This window comes from Stegodyphus dumicola, chromosome 4, assembly GCF_044657685.1.
Source record: "Stegodyphus dumicola isolate Sdum_Otavi_A_Nest chromosome 4, ASM4465768v1".
Classification (NCBI taxonomy): domain Eukaryota; kingdom Metazoa; phylum Arthropoda; class Arachnida; order Araneae; family Eresidae; genus Stegodyphus; species Stegodyphus dumicola.
Window position 1 is genome coordinate 146943984 of NC_140771.1, and position 24482 is coordinate 146968465.

Here is a 24482-nt window from a genome sequence, read left to right on the forward strand (position 1 = left end):
CGAGACTCATCAATGAAGATTATTCTACTCCAGCCAATGACATTCCAGTGCGAATGAGCTCGACACCACTGCAAACGGGCTTGGCGTTGTACAGAGGTCAATGGTAGTCGGCGCAAGGGGCGCCGTGACCTCAGCCCCAATTTCTGTGAGTCGTCTATGAATGGTCCTTGCGGTCACTGAAGCACAATCGATGATAATGATGCATCTGGGGCTTTGAGTGCCGCTCTGACTATTACTCGGTCTTCACGTTCTGTAGTTTCTCTAGGCCTACCGCTTCCTTCTTGACGCTGTGTGCGGCCATGGTTCACCCATTCCTGCCAACATCGTCTAATAGTGGCATCGCTCCTGCTCAAATGTGGAGCTATTCGCCGATAAGACCAACTGGCTTCTTTGATCCACTACACGACCTCTCTCAAATTCTGACATCTGCGCATATCGTTCGCGCACCTGTATGCGAGGCAATATTACTGTCTACCAGAGTACATGGAATGAAATTCGTAAAGAATTTATGACCTGGAATCGTAATTTCTCCTCTTAAATATCCTGCCAGTTGCGCAGATCAGATGCGCTGTAGCGACAACCGTTCATTCATTTGCAGCCAAAATGTAAAATTTTGCACTTTCCGTCGAAACCTGTATGCATATCAGTTTGTGTCCAATTTGCTTTATATCTTTTCGGTCCGTCGTGCTGAGTCTTTTTTTCTTTTTTTTTTGTTTAAGAGTGTATTTAAAGAGACTAAAATTCACAGAACAAGACGATAGATCAGCTCAAATAATAAAAATTTTTACTTAGAGTGACTCATGTTTTACTTTTTGAAAAGGCGTTACCGTCAAGGCCATCTACAGGCAATGAATGAATTATCAAGAATTTTTATATATTTTGCAGTGTGGATAAAAGTAAAGAAAGATTGTATGCTTTTTTTAAGCTATTGGGAAGCGTGTGATAACATTAAGAAAGCTAGTCCGTTGAAAATTAAAATTATGATTTTATGAGCTTAATATCTGGTTAAAAGCTTAAAGTATGATTTTATGAATTAATTCTTTGGAGGCAAATGTGATGCAACAGAATGTTTACTTAACGTGATTATTCAAATGTAGGTAAGTATTCTATTTTTTTCATTGTTTCTTCTTTCGTATTTGCTGCTTGATTAAATTCTAATACTGTTTATTTCTTCATTTCTACCGAATACTGAAGTTACGTGAAAGGACTATTAATTATAAAATATACGACGCTGTTTTTTCTTGAATGATCTGAAAAATTGGTGTGGCATTATTTTTTTTTATTAATAGTTGCAGGAAAAAATTCAAAAAAATCGCAGAATCATTAGAAAAATGCATTGGAGAGAAACTCCTATGAAATATACTTTTTATTAATTGTACCTCACTAACAGAGCTCGAATATTTTCTTCTCTAATAAGCGAAAAATGATGCATGGAAGTTTATAATAGTACAGTATCGGCTACAGAATTTTGCTCAAAAAGACTCGGGGGAAAAAAAAAAAAAAAATCGGAAAAAAAAAAATTCCAATTTTGGAAAAAAAATATATATATATATATATATATATATGATAAGTCCTTTTATGCAAACCACCACCATCAGAAATTAGATAATAACTTATTTAACTGACTTGAAATAGATAACGCATCTCATACGTCCTACGTTATTTGTCTATCACTATAAAGACGTAAGGAAAGTATTATGCTTATGCTTATGCTTTACGTTCACTACAGGCATCAACTTCTTAGAGTTTAAACCCGATCATTCTAACTTGTCATACGGCCATTCAAGGTTGTAGAAAAATTTAGGGCGCTATCACGCCACTCACCCGAAGGCGAAAATAAGAGTCTGAGAGATCAGGCAGTCAGAGCTTTAAGGTGGCAAATCAAAGTGGCGTACACTAACATAATAGCAAAAAATTTAAATTTTAAAGTCATGAAAATCATCTGAGTCCTGACTGAAGAACATAAAACTGCTCAGTGAGGGATTTGAGAGAATAATATCTAATTCTTGAGAATTCAGGGTATGAGTTTTACGTGACCGGTACTAGCCAATACGGTTGGATCCACAGTGGTAGGCATGGTGAGTTCAATTATTTACACTTTGTACAAATAACACTAAAAGTCTTTGCCTGTCTAGGCACTAAGTCCATATTCTTAGTAGTAAACACAAACACAAATTCACAAACACGAGGAAATAAATTTTGGTTAAATACTTGGATAAATACTAGGATTAAATGCTTGATTAAATACTTGAATAAAATGAGATAAGTTGGATAAAATTATATACATATTTACAGCTACCATTTTACATTGTGGTGAATTTACCTAGGTCGTTTCACGACGCTTTCCACAGTGGGATCATAATAAAGATCATAATTCAAAGTATTATGCTTATGCTGTTATCTCTCAAAGTATTATGCTATTCGTAAGTTCTCTTATTGACTGGCGAATTCTCCATTTTCTCAAAAAGGTTGTAAGCATCGATTAGGATCTGCTCCGGTATTGGTTTAATTTTTAAATCTTGATAAATGATCGTATTTACAACATAGTACCAAGGTGCATTAACCATCGCTCTTAGTATTTTATTTTGCAGGAGGGTAATTTTCCTTCGTTCAGTCTTTAACGCCGTGGCCCAGGCCGGGGCAGCCTAAAGCAAAATTGGTGTAATAAGTGCTAAATACAGAGTACGTTTAATTTTTAAGCTAAGTTTAGATTTCCGTCCCGTGAAATTATAGAGGGATATATAAGCTCTATTTGCTTTGTTAACTTGGTTAATTACATGGTCAAGCTAAGTCCTTCATCAAGAATCACTCCGAGATATTTAGCGGACGAAGGGACTGGGATGATATTATTTCCAGTTTTTATGTCACTATTTGTTCTCTCATTTTTTCTATGATGACGAAAGTGAACAGTATTGCGTTTTGAGGTATTAATTTTTACCTTCTAGAGCTGACACCAGGCTGCGAACAACGTTCACGTAGAGTTGGAGGTTGTTTAGAGCTAACTGTGGGCATCTTGATTGCGACAAAATCACTGTGTCATCTGCATATTTTAGTGTTTTAGACCCCAATGGATTAGGTAAGTCATTTATAAAAATATTAAAAAGCTTTGGTGCGATAACTGAGCCTTGCTAAGGAAAGTCTTGTTAGCAGGCAGCATTCAAAAAGCTGATAAGCAAAATGTTAGACTAAGTACGTAAAAATCAAAATTATGGTAGCTTTAAATTTAAAATAAAAAAAGTAATTAGTTCAAGCACTCAAGCATTCAAGCATTCAAAATGTTTGATAACGATGATAAAAGTATTTTTTTATTGTTTAGCGTATAATTTTGTAACTTTCATTTTCTTCATATAAATGCTGTCTTACGTTTTAATTATGCCTACTTTAAAAAAAATAGAGAACACGAGAGATGCAAAACACTTATAAGTTTTGTTTTTATTTTTATATAGGAAAGTATATCCTTCTAGTGCCGATTCGAAAATTCGAAAAACCGGTTCTTGCAAACATTATTTGGATTGTGGATTCTTTACTTCTTCAATTATTTTCACTCTTCATTCAAAACAGACTTTTTTTTTTTGTTTCGAAAGTAGAATTTTCGAAACCGAAATGGCTTTAAGGTAAAAAAGCGGTTATCTTAAAATTAAAGAAGAAAACATTGAGCGTTTCTAGGTTCATAAGGACGTTTGTCTAATAACCCATAACACCCAAGAAACAGGAGCGTATAGTAATAATAATAATAATGTCACGGTCTAATAATGAAATTATATATGAATGATCAAGTAGTCTAGTAATGATACCTATAATAATGAAATAATATATGTAGAGTGCAATTTCTCCCTTCGGAATATGGAAGACAGTAGCCACGCTACTTCACCTAACGTTTGGCTTGTTTATGGCTGTCAAGCATTGTAATTTGTTATTATATCATTAAAACCTACATTTTTGAAACCCTCGATTAATTTTAAACTCCGGTAATTTTTAAGTTTCTAATCTACTTGGCTACAAGACAGAGAAACACGAAAACTGCTTAGCGAACAAATCCATTAGAAAATGCTATTTAATGTTACCAGGCATTTCAGAACTTTAAGATTTGTTTGTGGTTTTAGCCTTTTTATACGTGTGCTCTAAATCTGTTATCATAAAGCCTTATAATTAATTTGGAGTAGTGGAAAGCGTTAAACTATCCGTGTTCAAAACGTTTCTGTGTGCTTCCAAGTGTTGGCGAGCCAGTCGCGTGTGCTTTAAAGGTCTTTTCTCATCATACTTTCCAGTATTACTGGAATGACAGATCTTATCGTATAATCTAGTTGACCATCTCGGGTTTTGCCCATCGACACTCAGTAGCCTGGTTCTCGACAACACAACACGTAAAACTACACGGTGAGTCAGAAATATAACTACACATTTAATCTCAACTCCTAAAGACGTATTACGTTTAGAAGAAATGGAAAATAAAGGATAATACCTCTGGAAAGTAAGTCTTTAACCTCTTAAGGACCAGCGTGCGGAGAACGAAGCGCAGCCACGGGACCGAACCTCTCGAAATGGACCGTCGCCACCGGCCCACGCATTTTCAACAGTTAAGCCTACTTTTACAAAAAATTCATATAAAATCAGTATTTTGATATAATGACCTCAATTTTTGAAGTTACGTAATATGCTAGTTCTTAATATATATTAATATAAAAATATCACATTAATGGAAATAAATGAAACACGCGAAATACTAAAATTATAACTATACGCATGAAAAAAAATACTATACACATGAAAACAAAATTACAAATACGAAGTGTAAAAGAAAATTAAGCAATAATTATCTGTAAGTAATTAAAATTCCAATTTAATAATTTTGCTATGTGTGGAATAATTCAAAACGAGGATCGACACATAGGACAATGACGGCTGCCTTTTTCGCCGAGCATATGCCGAGCAAGTATGCATCATGCATCGGGAAGTAGATGCCTTTCCCCTTTTGTAATAGTGCTGTAAAGTTCTTTTTAATTAACCAAGAAGGTCTATGTTAAGTTTTAAAATAAATATAAAAAAGGACAACTGGTCTCAGTTTTTCCATCACGGAAGTTCGGCGACGTTACACCCGCTATAGTGAGCTAGATGCGTTGTCCCACATCGTCCTAATTAAAAAAAAATAGATGAAAACCTTAAACTGGATACACTTCCCCAGATTCTAATAACGAAAAACGCAAAGAATAAAAACGAAGAAAAATTCCTAAAGAAATAAACAAACACGCTGGTATCCTTTAAATTAAACACCTGTAACTCTCAGTGGTTTACAACAAAAAAAATCTATCAAAACCAGAAGCACAGAACAGAAATTGATGCTCATACATGAAGGTCAAACGACACGACTTAAGCAATGTGAAAACCGTTACCATTTAGCACCGTCTACTGGCATTTAAAAATTCAAAATAATCGTTCCGTTTTCAAGTTACGTATACACGACGCTGGGCTCAAGAGATTGATCAGAGCTCTTCGCGTATACGCGACGCTGGGTTGATAAAAGTGGAATCAAGACACAATAACACGCCGAATAAATACTAATTCAGAAGTCAAACAACAAAAATCAGCGTTAATTTTAAAAATTTTAACAGGACTGGTTTCGATGGTTTTACCGAACCACCATCCTCAGCTGCAAAACCGCAATTTGAAAAGTGGAATCGTTGCTTCGCACCTTTGCCACGTTGGTCTTGAACGGGTCTTTAAATTAAAGTACAAATTTATAACAATATCAACTAGGCCCACTTTTATCCCAATTACTCACCCTTTCGGACTCTTCCAGTATTTACCGTTGTGCTACATTAATACTTTTAAAAGATTTTCATTTTTGATTGTTTTCCATTGTTGGCAGCTGTTTCATCCACTTTCCGCGCCATCGACAACAACAAATGATGCATTAAAATCAGGTCTATCCGATATTAAAGGCGCATGATTACTCTGAGCAACAGTAAAATTTTAGAGATCATTCTGGCTAATGATCAGGTGTAGTATGGACAATTAAAAGGCAGATATGCGTGACGCAACGTAACCGCTTTCTTATAAGTTCACGCTCTGTCTTGGCTAATGATATAGCCTCAAGTTCATAATAACATGGCATTTTGTATTTGAAATGACAAACTGAAGTTTCATACTCAACAAAATACTCATCATTTTCTTTTGCAATGTATAGTAGCACACTACATCTCACCAATCCTGTAATTATTAAAAACGAATTACTAAACATTTCATCGAGGTATGTTTCTCATACTGTTATTAGAATTAGGATTTAAAAAAAAAAGTAATGGAAATCATTCAATATATTATACAGTAAACTCTCGCTACAACGATACCCGATACAACAATAACTCCCTCTACTACAATAATGTTTTGTGTTCCCGGTGATTTTGCATATAAACTAATGTTAATGTCCCCTCAATATTGCTATATTCTCTAGAACAATAAACCTCTGTAAAACGATTTTTTCAATCTAAATTTCAGTATTATTTTCTCCCTTTATAATAATATTTTGATTTTCAAATGCTTTTTTTTTTCGTTTTCTTTTGTTATTTTTTCCGTCTATTAAGACTCATTGTGGATATTCAACTTATCCCTGAATAAATAGCTATTGTTCAGATTTCAAAACAGATGAAGACCACCCTTTTGGAAATTGGAGTGGGTGAGGTGGGTGAAGTGTAAATGTATGCCTAGTCTCATTTCCCAGTAAGCTTTGGAATTCTGATAAGGTTTAAGGACATCTAGACCGTCTAGACCTGTCTGGTCACCTTGTCACAGAACAAGTGCCCTTTGTTAGAGGAACAGGGGGAGATGGAGGCGGGGTGTTGTTAAGTGACGTACTGAAAAGTGAGTTCAAAGGTTGTTTTATAGTCTTTAACGATTTTGAGTTCTACGCGAAACATTTGGTTTAAACTTTTCTTTCTTTCACGCGATATTGTTCCCTAAGATGGCAGGGCGAAAGCAACTATCCTTTCGAGATAAACTGAACGTTATCAATGATATTGATGAGGGAATGAAGCAGATTGATGCGGCTAAGAAACATGGATTATCGCAATCTACAGTTGCAACGTTCCTAAAGAAGAGAAAGCAAATCGAAGATGCTGTAACTTCAAATGAAATTAACCCAGAGCGAAAACGACTGAAAGTTGCGACAAATGAAAACATTGATGCTGCTGTTTTAAAATGGTTTCAAGAGATGAGAGCAACAAATGTCCCAATAAATGGACCTTTATTATGTGCAAAAGCACAGAAATTTGCAGCAATGCTAGGGAACGAAACTTTCAAAGCTAGCAATGGTTGGGTAATGCGTTTTCGAGATCGTCATGGAATAACTTTCCAAGAAGTTCACGGAGAGAAAAAGTCAGCCCCGATAAACGACGCAAATGAATGGCGGCAAAACAAGATGAAAGAAATCTTAGAAAAGTATGCTTCAGAAGACATTTATAATGCAGACGAAGCTGGGCTGTTTTTCCAACTCCTACCCGATCGAACATTGGCATTCAAGGGTGAAAAGTGTTATGGAGGGAAGAAATCAAAGCAGAGACTGACTGTTCTTCTGTGTACAAATAGCACAGGAACGCAAAGAATACAACCTCTCGTCATTGGTAAATCATTGAAGCCAAGGTGCTTTAAGAACGTGAAAAGTCTTCCCGTGGAGTATAAAGCAAATAAGAAGGCTTGGATGACGTCTAAAGTTTTTTCCGAATGGTTACAGAAGTTAGACAATGAAATGAAGAAGAGAAAAAAAAATCGTTTTGTTGATAGATAACTGCAGTGCTCACACGTCATTTCCAAAGCTACAAAATATCGAAATCGCTTTTTTACCTGCCAATTGCACTTCAATTTTACAGCCTCTTGATATGGGCATAATTAAGTGCTTCAAAGGATATTACAGAAAACAGTTGTTGGACTCCATACTTGTAAACTTTGAAAATAAAGTAGAAGACCCTTTCAAAGCTGTAAATGTCAAGGAAGCGTGTGACAATATTGCTGGAAGTTGGTGGGAAGTAACAGAAAAAACCATTCGGAATTGCTGGAAAAAGGCCGGTCTTTGTGTTATGAAAGATAAGAAATCTGATAATGATGAAAATTCCATAGACAATGATCTGTCAGATGATCAAGAATGTGTTTTGCACATCAAAAAATCCGTATCCCAACTTGAGGAAACAAGCGGTAAAAAGTTTGGAATTAGTATAGAAGACTATTTAACAGCAGATGATGATCTTATGGTTTTCGCAGGAGTTACTGATGAAGATATTCTCTCTGAAATTACTGATGAGATAGGAAAAAATTATGAAGATGATGATGATATTGATAATACAGGTCCATCGCAGTCCTTATTGTCATCTCAGGAAGCTCTTCAATCTGTGAATTCTCTAAAATCTGTGAATCTGTGAATTTTTTTCAAGCCTTCCGTCGACAAATGAAGAACATTTTCGTGCACTAGACTCAATGCATACAGTATTGGTGAACTTAACAGTTAAAAAATCAATAAACAAACAAAAATATTGGATTATTTTCAATAAAAAGTGTTTTCAGGTATGTGAATATTTCTGTGCTTATTTTCTGAATTTATCTTATTTATTTATTTTTTTAGTATTTAAACCACTATTATTAGTGTTTTACAAATTAATTTCTTCTAAATATAGACTTAAAAGTAGTATGTTATGCACCTTAAACTAATAATAATAATAAAAAACAATCTTATTAAATGCTCAAAATATGTGGGCCCTCGATATAACAATATGCCTCTCTACAACAATATATTTATTTGGTCCCTGAAATATTGTTGTAACGAGGTTTCACTGTATATGCATAGACATCCAATAGCACAGTGGAAAAAATCGCTGAGCACTGATAGTTAGACCTGTCTTCATATCTTGGCACGGACTGGTATATGGGGTTTCGTGTTTTTCTTATGTGCAACCTAATCATGCCACTTTATTCTAAAAAGTCCGTCATGAAGGCATCCTTATTCAGATTAATGCGTCAGAAAATCCACTACTACCATCACTCACGTGTTTGGCTTTAATCAATTTTCAACCAACTGATCAGTCTCGTTTTGTGTATATGATGTGTTAGTTAACATGTTCCTGAAATCACATAAAACAAATCCCAATAAGGAAACTGTATTCTGTCGTTTAGCTTAATAGCTATAATTTAAAGTATCTTATTTTATTTATTTCAATTTTTTTCTGTTTTTAACTACTAATTCCTAATTAATGTAAAATGCATCTTATGATTTATATGTATATCTGTAATATGTATGCATGTATATGTCATACTGTGGCAGTCAGGCACAGGAATAATGAAGCTTGGGATCAGAATCCGGGCATTGTTGTGGCAAGCAAGGTATCTAATGACGAGAGAGAAGAAGTTAGCTGTTTTGATTCCACATCTTTATTTAATTCAAATGGCAAATCATTGTTCTTTTGGATTCTCGAAGATTACATATGCGATAGTAATTTAAACTAAATAGGATTAACTTTAAATCTACTGCGTCATATTGTTCACAAAAAAAGAAGACAGATGGGAAGAGCGGCAGCAAAGGTCTTATAGCAGCAGAAGGAGAAAGCGGTCTGATGAAAAATGGCGCGAACTCTGCATTTATAGTAGCGGTTATATAGCATGCCAGAATGTTCTCGAAAGTACTGCTCTAGTGGGGAAGATCCTGAAATTACCTGTCACCTGTTAGAGTAAATAGGAAAAATTATTACAGAAAATTTCAATATTTCGTTAAAAAACTGTATTAATTTCCGGAGGAAGAGAGGAGATTTGTCGACAGTATTAGATAAAATATGGCTTCTTTCTAATCATTTCGTAAACTTCAAAAAAGTTAGAAAAGGATCATTATATTATAGAGGCATCAAGTTCATTTCGGAGTAGGATACATGAGAATAAAAAATGACTTCTGTGGAATTCAAACTTCGGATCTTCCAGCTGCCAGCCTGGCGTGCTTCCTGTTACACCGTGAGGAGGGGCAATTTCCTTACAGTATTCACAAATTGCTGCTCAATTTTATTTCTTCACAAACTGATTACCTTTCATTAAATTTTAAGTGCACCTTTTGGTTGGAAACTCAATACGTAGAACTCTCGAGTAGCCTGCCATGTTCAACGTAATAAATAATTAACAAGCAAACTAAATACAAGATTATTACTTTGACCTGCAGTAAATGAGGCAATGTTCTAAAACATTTTATAACCTTGCCTTAAAAATTCATTTTAATAATTTATTTTTATTTTTCAATTTTCAGTCTTCTTATTGTTCTAAGATTTAATCAGAAGCAAGATGGAATTTCTTGGAGAAAATCACGAGCTGAAAGCGGAAGCAGAAAGCATTTTAAAGAAATTTGAAGATCAGATAGAAAATCTTAAGAAGTCAGATACAGAATCTTTTAGAAAAAAGTTTGAAGAAGCACCAGGTAATCCAGAATTCTATTATAAACCTTCATATGACGTTTTGCAAGGCATTTTTTAAAAATAATGTGGACAGCTGTCATTGGTAATGACTGTTTAACGACTTGTATTGAGGTTACAGGAATGATTTAACTGCAAAATGTTTTAAGTAAAATTTTGTGAAAACAATAATTTTTTAGAAATAATAGTTTTGATATTAAAAGTAAGAATGGGAATTGCATAAAACAAAATATTATGAAAAGTAAAAACTGGGTATTTGAAGGAATAAAGACATCTTGAGCACAAATGAAGACATCTTAAGTAAAAAATAAAAATGCATGCAGGGATTCTCTTAATTGTTTAATTTTGATCCGAAGTTATTATTTACATTTTCTATTCAAAAATTATTTACAAATTTATATGTATAGAAATTTTATTATAATTTATGTTGGTGGAGTTTTGCATTAATATTGTGTATTTGTTTCATAAAAAAGTGGTTTTTAAAATTTGCTTAAAAATGAGAAGAGTTTTGAATGATCCTACGAAACAATTATATCAGAATATCTTCGCTTGATCACAAATACAACATCAGTCCTAACTTGCTTGACTATTTATGTAGTTTACATTGATCATCAACACAAAACTAACTAGGATGTGTTTAAAAATGAAATAGATTAAAATCGTTTTAAATGAAGCTGTTTTAATAAAACGCACGAAAACGTAAAAGTAATTCGCTTTACTTTCTCAAAATATTCCTGATTGTATGTGACTCAATTTAAAATCATGGAACTGCTTAGTTAGGATTTTAATTTAAATTTTTAGAGAAAAATTTAATCAAATTGAATGTATTTAATAGTATATATGCAATTTCTATGCTATCATTTCTGTTATTCTTTGAGAATTCATCAATGCCTTAATATCACTAGTATTTAGTAGAACTACGATTTTATTTTTAGTTACGTTTGAGGAAGTATATTATAACAACTAAAAATTGACTTTTATGTTTTAGCCTATTTGATTAAAACTTTGCCATTTGAATAGGTTTTTCATATATTTTATGCATATTTCTTTCCGAAAATCTCTGTATATATTACGGTTTATTTGAGGGTATAAAAATCAAAATTCTTCAATAATCAATTTGACTGTTAAACAGAGAAATGTTAGAAAAACTTAACCCTAAATTTAAAACTAAAGCCTGAATTTAAATTTAAAAAAATTCTGTGGCAAATTGTACCGTCATTACAATTTTTTTAATCGTTGGTCACTTTATTTAAAAGTCACCACACGGCCGGAAGTGGTGGCCATTTCATTATGGAAGCACCTGTTAGGTGGCCACCGTTGCCTCCTATGAAGGGACGGAGTAGTTCATCTCCAAGTGCTTATACTGAAGGATCAAAAATTGAAGAAAACATTGGTTCCGCAGTCTATTTTCAAATTACCCCTTCAAATATCATCAAATGAAAAGACCATCTCCATAATAATAATAGTGTTTTCTAAGCGGAATTTGCAGCTATAAAAGCAGCGACTGAAATAGCCATTCTAAAAAATCTCAACGAATTTAGCATAAAATCCCACTCATAAGCAGCTATTTTGGTGATTAAAAATCCCTTACCTTCATCTCCATTGATTTCCAACATAATTTCTCTTCTTGGCAAGATTCCAATTTACAAAATTCCAATTTCATTCAAAGTTCAAATAGTGGCCATTTTTTGGTAATGATTAGGCAGATAAATTAGCCAAAGAATCATCTATTAATCAGGATGGTAATGAAATCATCATCCCATGGCGTCGATCCAATTTCAAGTACCAACTAAAACAACTTGCTTCAAAATCTTGGCAAGATTTATGGAACAATGCTCCACAGGGAAGACGCACATATAATTTGATTCCCAATGTAAGCTTCGCATCTCTGTACTCGAATCCTTCATCAAATTACTATGTAACAGGACACGGACCCTTTCCCACATATTTCTGCGCGAGAAATATGGCGAACTCTGATATCTGCATATGTGGGGAACAGGGAACACCTGATCATTACACTTTCTCTTGCTTTTTAACTGAAGATATTCCCATAAAATCCCCATGAACTGATCTCCTGGCATTACAAAGCTTCATAATTAAAGATAAATATCAGTATCCGAGGTTTAAAAAAAATTATGCAACGACTCTCTTCCTACGGCCTAGATCTCTATCAAGTGTAAGTCCGTATACTGCATAAATTAAGTAAACATTTATATGCTGCGATTATGGACAAAATGACTCCACTCGTGAACTTCATAAACTGCAATAAACCTTTGTGTCTAAAATAACTCGTGGATACCCACATCTTTAGCATTATTATTACAGTTCATTATAACATTGTGTTGCCAGTACTAATTATCTCATTATGTTTATTATGTTTATCTGTTTAGTTATCTCATTATGTTTATCTGTTTAATAATTATGTTTATCTCTTATTTTTGTTGCTCTGACTATATTGTAATCTCCTTATGTCTTACATCATTATTTTCAATAAATACTGGATGCGGAGCGTACGGTGGGATTGCACGATGTACCATAAATAGACAAACTCTAGACCATCTGGAAAGCCTCAGTTGCCCAATTTCTCAATCCTTCTATGTAAATTCTTACATAAAACTTGCAATTTTGTCCTTTTTTTTTCCTTTTCTCTCTTTTTTTTAATAGTTAATGTAGGAAGGCATTACCAGTTGAGCCATCGTACATTGCTGGTGTCCCCCATAACCTGTACCTGTATCTATGAAAAGATGGACACTTACAACCATGCCTTCTCCGGGATTCGAGCCCTGTCCCATGGCTAAGCAGTCAGGGTCACTAATCACTATCCTGGCTGGGCGGTCTGTTATAAATATATATGCGAAAAATCTCTTTAAAATCGTGTTAATAACTTGGGTGGGTGAAACTTAATTTCGAGATTTTACCCAAGCAAATAAAGAAATTAAATTAAACTAAATGTGCATGCAAACATACTTTTCTCTGAACATGAGTGTAAAATTAACTTTAGACGATTTAATTAATCTTTAAGTAAAATTAGTAACAAACCTCTCAGAGCTGATATACTTTAGTTCAGTACAACATTTCGAATTTATGTAATTCATTTCATTAATTGTGTTCGAAGTGGGGTTCTTATGCTAGAATCTTTATTGTCCATTAACGAATCCATTGAATTCAGCTGCTGACTAAGTTTGCTGCTGGAGTTTAAGCTTGACTGTTTTCTGACTACCTGCTTTTTTCCCAAATTCGTCTAACTTATTTTGACTTAAAGAATGAGTTCAGAAATGCGGCAAAAACTATTACGCTTCGAAGTTTTGAAATTTTTATTTCGATAAAGTTCGAAATATAAATTAAAACTGTAATTATTATTTTAAGAACAAATAAAGCACATTTTAAAAGGTAACCAATACAAATTTTGTCGTTTTTAAGCTAATATTCATTTCCTTTATTTTCTCTGATAAAGTTCTTTCGTTATCTTAATTAGAAAAGAAATATTTACAGTCTTTTTTTATATTATATTTTATATTATTTGAATTATTTTATATTATATTTTATATTATTTGAATTATTTCATATTTTATATTATTTTGAAGAAAATAAGCTTATGTGCTAAGGATAAATAAATTAGTACTTGTGCACTTTAGCTCATATTAATTATCACTTTTACATTTTTCATTTTTCAGTTATTTAAAAAATATTTGGTACTTTTATTGTGCCATAAATTTTTAAATATAAAAAATAAATCTTATTCGTTGAGTAAAATAAAATTTAGACCTCTTTTTTATTTATCATTTATGCTGTAAAATTATTTGGATTAATTAGGACCAAAATCTATCCAAATAACTGGATTTCTTATTTATTTATTTTCAGAAAGGATTCCCTAGAGATGTGCTCATAAAATATCGAGTTTATAATTAAACAAAATACGAAATATTGTGATAATTGAGACACAGAATTAAACTAAATATACAAATATCATAAACTACTGGTAACACATTTTTCATAGAGGTTTTTTGTCTTTGTGTTTACTTTGTATGCTCATTTAAGTTTCAGATAAAATCCTGCTATTATTTTAAGTGCTTAAAAATTTAGTGAAAACTTCATAGGTTATAAAAACATTCTCTTGTAATTCAATATTTAAACAAAATTTGAATGGAATTTAAAATTGTGTTCATAGCGAAATAGCGTTTTGACTTATTTCGCTCATTTTTAGGAGATAAATAGAGAAGATTACACGGGGGATTTTTATTATTATTTACAAGTAAAAGAGCATTAATAAATAAGTTCAACTAATTCCACATTATTAGATTCCTATTAGTTTCTCTAATCTCTTGGATATTTTAGGTGAGAATAATAATAAGGGAAAAAATTAAAGAAAGATATTTTACTTATTATTAAAGTTTTTAATTAGAGTAAAATTTCAAACTTATTTAGTGAAAAACAAAATTTAAAAAATTTCTTCGTAAAAATTAACCAATTTTTGTTCAAAAGGTACGTATGAAATTTAGTAAATCAATTAAATTATTAAATCTCTAGTATATCGAGATTCATTTTCTCAATATAATTTGGTAAAATTAAAAGGCTTTAAATTTTTCAAGAATCATTTAAAAATCAAAGCCAGAGTAAAGAGGAAGAATTATTTGGCAAAATAACACAAATAAACACTTAGCATGCAGTGCTAAATTATCTACAGAAAATTAAGAGTGTAGCAGTCGATTCTTAGATTAGAATCCGAAAGTTTAATATACAGGGTGGTTATAAAATAACTTTCTGTATTTGATGGCATTCAAAGCTAAAACTAATGAACAGAATGAAACCAAATTTCATATACAGACTGTGGAAGGCATGGAGGAATAAATTCTTAAAATAAGTGAATAAGTAAAACTATCAAAAGTTTCCGATAGAGATTTTGGCAATGCTATCACGTGCGCACTAGGAAATAGGCACAATTCAGGTACTAATTCAGAAGTCAAACAACAAAAATCAGCGTTATACCCACAAAAATTTTTCACAGGACTAGTTTCGATGGTTTTACCGAACCATCATCTTCAGCTGCAAAACCGCAAATGAACAAGATAGGAAATAATGATTAGATAAGATAAGAAAGCCTGGACAAGAATAAGCAAGTGGCGCCATCTGTTGGCGAAACCAGAACTAAAACATAATTTCTCTAAAAGCCGAAGGCAAATTTGGATTGGAATTAGGATCGTTAACTAGAACAGAAAGATTTTTATGAATGTGAAATGCCTCTAGAAAATCCAGTTCTCCAATGGAAGATGTTTTTTGAATAATTTTGGCAGCAGAAAAATTGAAAGTGTGATTTTCGGACCAACAATGTTGAGCAACAGAAGACTTCTGTGTTTCCTTTTTTCTAACATATGCCTCATGTTCTTTGACGCGAAATTTTAAGGCTCTCTTAGTTTGGCCAATGTAAATTAAACCACACTGGCAAGGAATCCTATAAATACCCCAGGAATTCATATCCGGAATGGGGTCCTTGAGTATAGAAGTTGGAATTTTATTGATGGGAGAATAAACAACCCGAAAGTTAAATTTCTGCAAAATATGTGCAACTTTATAGCTAATTGATGGAAAGAAGGGAATGACAACAGAATTTTTATAATCTCCTAAAATAAGAGTGTGGCTTTTAGTGTGTTGAGATGAGAATTTTTTAACTGCGTGTTTAATAATGTTGGGTGAAAAGCCCCTGTCAATAGCTATTGCTTTTAAATAATTTAGTTCTTCATCAAGGGCTAGTTTGGAGGAGCAAACTTGAAGAGCACGGAAAACATAGGAATAAAATGAAGCTAACTTTTGTTTAGTCGGATGACATGATTTAAAGTGTGGTGGAAGGCAAACCGATGAAGGTTTACGGTAAACTGTAGTACTGAAGTTGGATGTGTTACGTGTGACCAGAATGTCGAGAAACTGAAGAGAATTGCAAGTCTCAAGTTCAAAAGTGAACTGAATAGCAGGATCAATAGAATTCATTGTTGAAAGAACTTTATTTAAATCATCTTTATTACCTTCAAACAGGGTAAAAGTATCGTCTACGTAGCGGAACCATGTCGGGAAGTTTAAAGTTTCAAACAATTTTGATTCCACATCCAACTTCACATCCAACTTCAGTACTACAGTTTACCGTAAACCTTCATCGGTTTGCCTTCCACCACACTTTAAATCATGTCATCCGACTAAACAAAAGTTAGCTTCATTTTATTCCTATGTTTTCCGTGCTCTTCAAGTTTGCTCCTCCAAACTAGCCCTTGATGAAGAACTAAATTATTTAAAAGCAATAGCTATTGACAGGGGCTTTTTACCCAACATTATTAATCACGCAGTTAAAAAATTCTCATCTCAACACACTAAAAGCCACACTCTTATTTTAGGAGATTATAAAAATTCTGTTGTCATTCCCTTCTTTCCATCAATTAGCTATAAAGTTGCACATATTTTGCAGAAATTTAACTTTCGGGTTGTTTATTCTCCCATCAATAAAATTCCAACTTCTATACTCAAGGACCCCATTCCGGATATGAATTCCTGGGGTATTTATAGGATTCCTTGCCAGTGTGGTTTAATTTACATTGGCCAAACTAAGAGAGCCTTAAAATTTCGCGTCAAAGAACATGAGGCATATGTTAGAAAAAAGGAAACACAGAAGTTTTCTGTCGCTCAACATTGTTGGTCCGAAAATCACACTTTCAATTTTTCTGCTGCCAAAATTATTCAAAAAACATCTTCCATTGGAGAACTGGATTTTCTAGAGGCATTTCACATTCATAAAAATCTTTCTGTTCTAGTTAACGATCCTAATTCCAATCCAAATTTGCCTTCGGCTTTTAGAGAAATTATGTTTTAGTTCTGGTTTCGCCAACAGATGGCGCCATTTGTTTATTCTTGTCCAAGCTTTCTTATCTTATCTAATCATTATTTCCTATCTTGTTCATTTGCGGTTTTGCAGCTGAAGATGATGGTTCGGTAAAACCATCGAATCTAGTCCTGTGAAAAATTTTTGTGTGTATAACGCTGATTTTTGTTGTTTGACTTCTGAATTAGTATTTGTTCGGCGTGTTATTGTGTACAATTCAGGTAGCTTAGTCAAAATTTTAAGTGCATACGTGACGGCAGAGCAACTCATTCCTTTTAAAGAGGAGAGAATGTTGAGTCTGCAGTTCTACGGCTGGTTGTTGATTTTTGCTATTATTCGCTGTACCTTATCCGAGCATGATGTACTCGTAAAGTTATTTCACACTAGAGAGTGTTGTGTGGAGATTTATCTCACTTGTCTGATAATAACATTAGAACAAACCCATGAAATTCATTGTGGCAAAGACAGCAAGATTGCGCCTGTCATTGGCAAGAGCCTTGAGTACCATACAGGTGACAGTACGACTTCAGTTCCGACTCCAGGTTTGATGGAGAGCACCCCGTTGAACGAGTCCAGGGGTGGAGAGAACTTTCGGCTCGACATATATTTAAAGTGCCCAATTCCTCAAATACTCCATACATTTACAAACATCCATGCCTTCTTCGAGATTAGAATCCGGACCTTTGGTACCGCAGTAGGCTCCCCCAACCATTACACCATCTAGGCGGAACACTACAGAGTTCAGCGCTGCAGCTACATTTAGAGAATTGAGAAGACTTCATAATGAGCCTAAAGGTACAATGACTGCTGTAGCACTGAGATATATGATTAAACCATTCGAAGAAACTGGATAGTTTTGAGTTAAAGACGGCTGAATACGAAAAGCAGTATCTTACGATGCAGAAACAGAAAATGCCACTGCAGTGTTCGACTTCACAGAGAGTAGCTATGGTCTAGGCGTTTCTGCAATAGCAGCAATCGTCCAAGCTTTCGCTGAACCGCTGTGCCTATGCTGCTGTCAGGAAAATCTTGCAGAAAATACTACATTTCTATCTGAATAAACTCGATAGCACGAAAGCTAAGAATGACAGATTACAATAAACATCTGAGTTTACAGCTAACATATCTTGCCTGAATGGAAATCGACAATTACTGGCCTTGGAAAATATTGCATGGAGAAAATTTTATATGTTTGGGGCACTCAGGTTTATCTGATTGGTTCCGTTAATACTCACAATTACCACTATGGGGCATCTGAACGGCCCGTGGTGATCAATCAAGTACCACTACATTCTTCAAAAGTAAACGCGTGATGTGGATTCACAGCCGATTTCATAACATGACTATACGGGTTTGAGAATATCACTCCTAAAGGCCCTGTTACTAGAATCGTTAGTAGTGAGAAAAATCAGAAAATGCTGAAAACTTTTTTCTTTCTTGAAATGCAGCAAAGACAATGTCTGGATTCGACAAATTTTATGCAAGATAAAACACGGCCACATATTTGTCGCTCAATACAGAACCTTTTACTCCAGCATTTCGGTAATGAGAGACTTATCAACCTATATTTTCTGATGAAATGGCCGTCTCGTTCCACGGACATCACCTTATGTGACTTGTTACTGTAGGGGTGTTTTAAATTTGTAATAACTTGCACACGGCGAAGGTCAGCAAATCGAAAATGTTGCACGTAATTCAGGGGACTCTAATGCTCATTAATGAAAGATTATTTTCTGTGAGTTCCAGACATTATGTCATTCATTTCTGCATGTGCACTTTTTTGTATTGAAATACAGAAATTTTGCATAATACATTTTCCTCGCATTCATTGTATCCTATTTTCGAGTTGTTTTCAATTCCGAGAGAGACAAAATCTCTCCTATCAGCGACTTTTGGTATTATTATTTTAATTTTTATAAAACTCATCTCTCCATGCCTTCAATAGTCTGTATGTGAAATTTGGTTTCATTCCGTTCATTGTTTTTAGTTGTAGATGCCTTCATAGAGAGAAACTATTTTATTATCACCATTATATATATGTATTATATTTTATAATCACCATATATGTATATATGTATATATACGAGGGCCATCCAGGAAGTAGATTACGTTTCCGTCTGTGTCCGCTAGGGGCGGGGCTAGCGCGGCCATCTTGGGGTCAGAGCGTTGCGCAGCTCAGTCTGCATCTAGCCGTGCTAGTGAGAGGTTCGTGCTGTGCTCCGTTCAGATACTGTGACGGTTTGAAATGTCTGCGTTAATTGAAAATCCCGCGAGCTGCGAGGTGCGCTCAGTAATAAGGTTTCTGACTGCAAAAAACTGTAAACCGATAGAAATCTATCGGCAGCTTCGTGAAGTGTATAAGGACAACATTATCACTGAAGGTGGAGTGCGTCAGTGGGTCATAAGATTTCAAAATGGCCGAACCAATGTTCACGACGAAGATCGAAGTGGGAGACCCAGCATAGTGACCGCCGAACTTCTCGAAAAAGTCGATGCTAAAGTCCGTGAAAATCGAAATTTCACAATAACGGAACTTTCTTTGAGTTTTCCACAAATTTCGCGAAGTTTGTTGCACGAAATCATCAGCGAAAAGCTTGGTTACCACAAGTTTTGTGCAAGATGGATTCCAAAAATCTTGACAGAGGACCACAAAAATCAGCGAATGGCTGCAGCGTTGAACTTTTTGGACGCTTACCATAAGGATGGTGACTCTTTACTCGATCGCATCGTTACTGGTGACGAAACATGGGTGAAACATGTGAACTGTGAAACGAAATTGCAATCAATGCAGTGGGGGCACACAAGTTCTCCCCAAAAACCCAAGAAATGCATGCAAACAATGTCGGCAAGGAAGATGATGGCGACTGTTTTTTGGGACAGAAAAGGTGTAATTTTGGTGGACTTCCTGGAAAGAGGCACTACAATAAACTCTCAAAGGTATTGCCAAACTCTCCAAAAACTCAGAAGAGCAATTCAAAACAAGCGCAGAGGAATGTTGAGCTCTAAGATCTTGTTGATTCACGACAACGCCCGGCCCCACACGGCAAATGTCACTCGTAAAGTTCTTGAATCTTTTAAGTGGGAGTTGTTTCCTCATCCGCCGTACAGTCCCGACCTGGCACCGAGCGACTTCCACCTATTCCCAGCAATGAAGAAGTGGCTGGCTATGCAGCGTTTTGATGACGACGCGCAGCTGCAAGAAGAGGTAACGAAGTGGTTGAAGGCGCAGGCGGCCGAATTTTTCGACGAAGGAATTTCCAAGCTCGTACATCGCTACGATAAATGCCTTAATTTGTATGGTGACTATGTAGAAAAGTAGTATTTGAGTGTGGCTTTCATCTGTATATAATAAAATTTGTTTCCTATACTTTGTTTATTTTTTTATTCCAAAACGTAATCTACTTTCTGGATAGCCCTCGTATATATATATATATATATATGTGTGTGTAAGATAAAAATTATATATAGATATATATATACATTTTAAGGTATTTTCCCCCTCCTTTCTGCATGCCTTCGTTATGTAACGGTAGCACTCTCGGTACGTGTTCAAGAGGTCCATGTTCGAGTCCCGGCGAGGGCATTGCTCATTTCTCCTGTCTCAAAATAACCTAACATCTCTACAATATATATATATATATTCTGGTCAGTTCCAGTTTTTGATCAGACGGCCGGCTTGTGCCATCTAGGAGGATAGGGGCTGTGCCCTTATAATGATTAATAATATATATATATATATATATGTAATATATATATATATAAACGAAAATTTGAGTCTTTGAATTCCGTATCTTTTTTTAAGATATGCGAAATTCCATAATTTGAATGACGAATTAATTAAATTAAAATTAATAATACATACTAATAATTAAGATGGTTATAATATTTAATTCTGATTTTTTCGTTTCAGATGTAGAGGCGAAGGGAAAGCATTTAAGAAACTTATTAGAAACGAATATTCCGGCAAGTTCTCTTCTTCTAGATCATCTTTTGAAAAATAAGAATAGAAATCCTTTAGAGGTATATAATGTTTTACTGTATTATAATAAAAGTCAATGAAGAAGTGAGTTTGAAATCGAAGTTATTTTATACTCTAGCTATCAGTTTTTCATTCATGGACGCGTTTGTTAATTTGTTCTGTATTAGCTAGCAATTAATACAAACAGTTTATTTTGAACAAATTTTAAATGAGTTGCTTTAATAATAAAAATTGACATTTAAATTTTAATACAATCTGGCTATAATGATAAAGTCAGAAAGAACTTTTCATATCAAAAATATGAAATGTAATAGGGGGACCGGAAAGTAATGTCGCTTCTGCGCATGTCGACAACAACATGCTAAAGGCAGAAGTAGAAGCAAATCGATGTCAAACACTCTTAACCAACCTTGGTCAACCATCCAAGAACATTTAAAGCAGAATGGAAAAATAAGCAAAGCAGGCGTTTGAGTCCCCCATAATCTGTCCGAAAAGAACAAAACCAACTTATCCATTTACATGCAACATATTGTTTCAACGGCACCATACAGAACCGTTTTTTAATCGTTTGATTAGTGGAGACAAAAAAATAAGTCCTATATGATAATCCAAAATTCAAAAGGCAGTTTTAATAGGGGTTACAAAGGGTTTACATCCCGAAAAGTCGCTTCTGGGAGTTTGATGGAGTATTCGCGGAATTGTTCATTTTGAATTGCTGAAACCTGGGAAAACTGTTAATGTAAACCTTTATTGTGAACAATTTTATCTAGTGAACCAATCTTTAATCGAAAAATATCTGGCGATTGTCAACGGAAAAAGGCGTCATTCTGCAACACGACAATGCAAAACCGCACTGTGCAAGATGAACACTAAAAAAATATAATGAATTGGGGCGGGAGGTACTGCCTCACCCACCATATTCGCCCGACATCGCACCCTCGGATTTCCATTTATTCCGATCCCTACAACATTTTCTTAGTGACAAAAAGTTGAAAATTTGGATAATGGCCAAAATTTCATCTCGAGATATTTTACTCAAAACCCCATTGATCAAACCACCGGTCTGGGATTGAAACCTGCATACTATATGGCAAAAGGTTGCTGATAACGAGTGATTATATTATTGATTAAAAATAAAAACTTGTTACAAATTTATTCGTTTGAATTTAATGTAAAAAAGCGACATTACGTTTCGGTCCCCCTATTAAAATGCACTGGCAGTAATAAAAATTAATATTTATTTTTGGCTTTATATATGTTTTAAGAACGAAATTTTTTCAATATTATAACTATTTCTTCATCAGTTATGTTGGTCACAGTTGCCTGTAAGTTGTTTTCCTGTAATTTAATTGCCTGCACTGCTTTGACATTATCGAAAGTTTTGATGTAGTTTGTTCTAAATTATATCAGTTTTCTATGAGTACTCCTAATAATTTTTTACTTTACAATTTTAATTAAATATTACCTAGCAGAAAAGTAATTTTTTTTCATGTGATTGGTAATTTTAATCTGTTATTTTAAAGGCATGAAAAATAAAAGCTAGGTAAACGTTTTTATTTGTTTTATAAAACACTCACACGTTTAATGATGAATTTTTAGAAGATGACATTTACTTTGGAAGAAATTCATTTATAAAATTAATGAGTTAATCATTTGTAAAATTATTGATAAGTTCATAATTCATAAAACCTTCAGTAGTTTCCATAATGTATATAATTTAATTAGTTATATAATTCAATAATATATGTAATATAATGTATAACTCTATAACGGTCCTTAATGTACATAATTTAATTAATTATGCTTGTAGGGATTAATATTTATTTTAACTAATAATTTAAAGTTTTATTTGAAACTTTCCTATAAGCCTTCATTCCCCTAATTGTCAGTGTCAGAATAGTTAAATGTTGTAGCGCGCGTGAACGAATGCAAATTTTCTATTTTGAAGGAAGCAGTTAAAAGCAGAGTTTCGGTAGGAGAAAAAAAGTGTTAAGCTCTAGCTGCCAAATCTGCCGTAGGTACGTTTGCTCATTGCTGATTCAAGTGGCTCAATTGCATTGCTTTGCTGCCACTAGCTTAGAAGAGGGTACAAGATCGGGATCTCGCTGAGCCCTGTAGGCTAGTTTTCCCACTTGTTAAACATTTCAACTTTTAATTTCAACTATCTGACTTTCAGTTACCGCCCAAGTAGAGGCGAAGTTTGTTAGCGTCGAGTTATGGCACTGTAAATTTTAAAGAGCTAATAAAGGGTACGTGAACCCTTCTCCTGTGTAATTTCCTGCTACTCCAGTATATAGATAGAAGTTAACCCACTTGGACTCTACATGCTTTCCACATTATAAACAGACACATTAAACTTTGAGAAGAATTCCATTCAGACAAATTAACTTCTAAGAGCTCAAAACTATTTCTTAGTTATACTGTGAACTAACTTTAAAAATAAATTCTTCAGAAATATTGTGTTCCATGTTTATGCTTTCTCTTGTTTTACATCAGTTTCAGAGACTAATTTCTATTGGGGATAATTTTTAATTTTAGTTCCCGATGCATATACATTTTTTATGTTTCTTGCATTATAAAAAAGTAAAAATTATTTTATTATTTATAAATAAACTTTTTAAAAATAAATAATATAAAACTATTAATTTTATTATTTATAAATAAATTTTATGATTTTGCATTATAGTACTTACTACTGCTATCATACCGGCACAGTGTAGCTATGTCATTAGAATCTTTTACCAAGGCGAGAGAGTTGGCTGAGAAAGCTCATGAGATTGCCAAAGACTTGTACTTGAATGCCATCCGAAATTATATGGATCCTAAAATACCGAGAAAATCCGCTTACAAAGCCTACATAAAAGCTTGTGTGGACTTACTACTTCTATGCAGGTATCAAGGGAAAATTGAAGAAGCTCAGGTTAGTTACAGTTTAACTTCTGATAAGTTGCAGTTGACTTGTAAGTTAAATAAAATGAAAATAAAAATGCGTTGTCAATGGTGACTAAGTTATGGAATGTTCATCTTTTTTAGATTTACTGTAACAAAGTAAGAAACATTTTAGATATTTAAAACTAATATTTATTTTAAAGAAATGCGGTAAGCATTTTAACAGAATCTAATGAGAATATTTGCTCTTCAAGAAGGAAAATTATTTTGTTATTTTGCCAAGTTCCATCGCTTTGCTTCAAGAATCTATGCCATTCGGAAGTTG

The 24482-nt window shown here is 33.9% G+C and overlaps 1 protein-coding gene across 3 annotated transcripts in view; it reads left to right on the top strand.

Annotated features, from left to right (window-relative positions):
* LOC118191352 (tetratricopeptide repeat protein 28-like) overlaps positions 1 to 24482 on the top strand; it is a 91293-nt gene that overhangs the window by 2069 nt on the left and 64742 nt on the right. For 2 of the 3 annotated variants that reach the window (XM_085815593.1, XM_085815595.1), the window contains exons 2-5: positions 2946 to 3076; positions 10265 to 10432; positions 21200 to 21309; positions 23955 to 24188. In XM_085815593.1, the coding sequence (XP_085671719.1) occupies positions 10300 to 10432; positions 21200 to 21309; positions 23955 to 24188 (477 nt within the window). In that variant the 5' untranslated portion in view covers positions 2946 to 3076; positions 10265 to 10299. The remainder of the gene's footprint in view (positions 1 to 2945; positions 3077 to 10264; positions 10433 to 21199; positions 21310 to 23954; positions 24189 to 24482) is intronic. The other variant, XM_085815594.1, reaches the window with a different exon arrangement.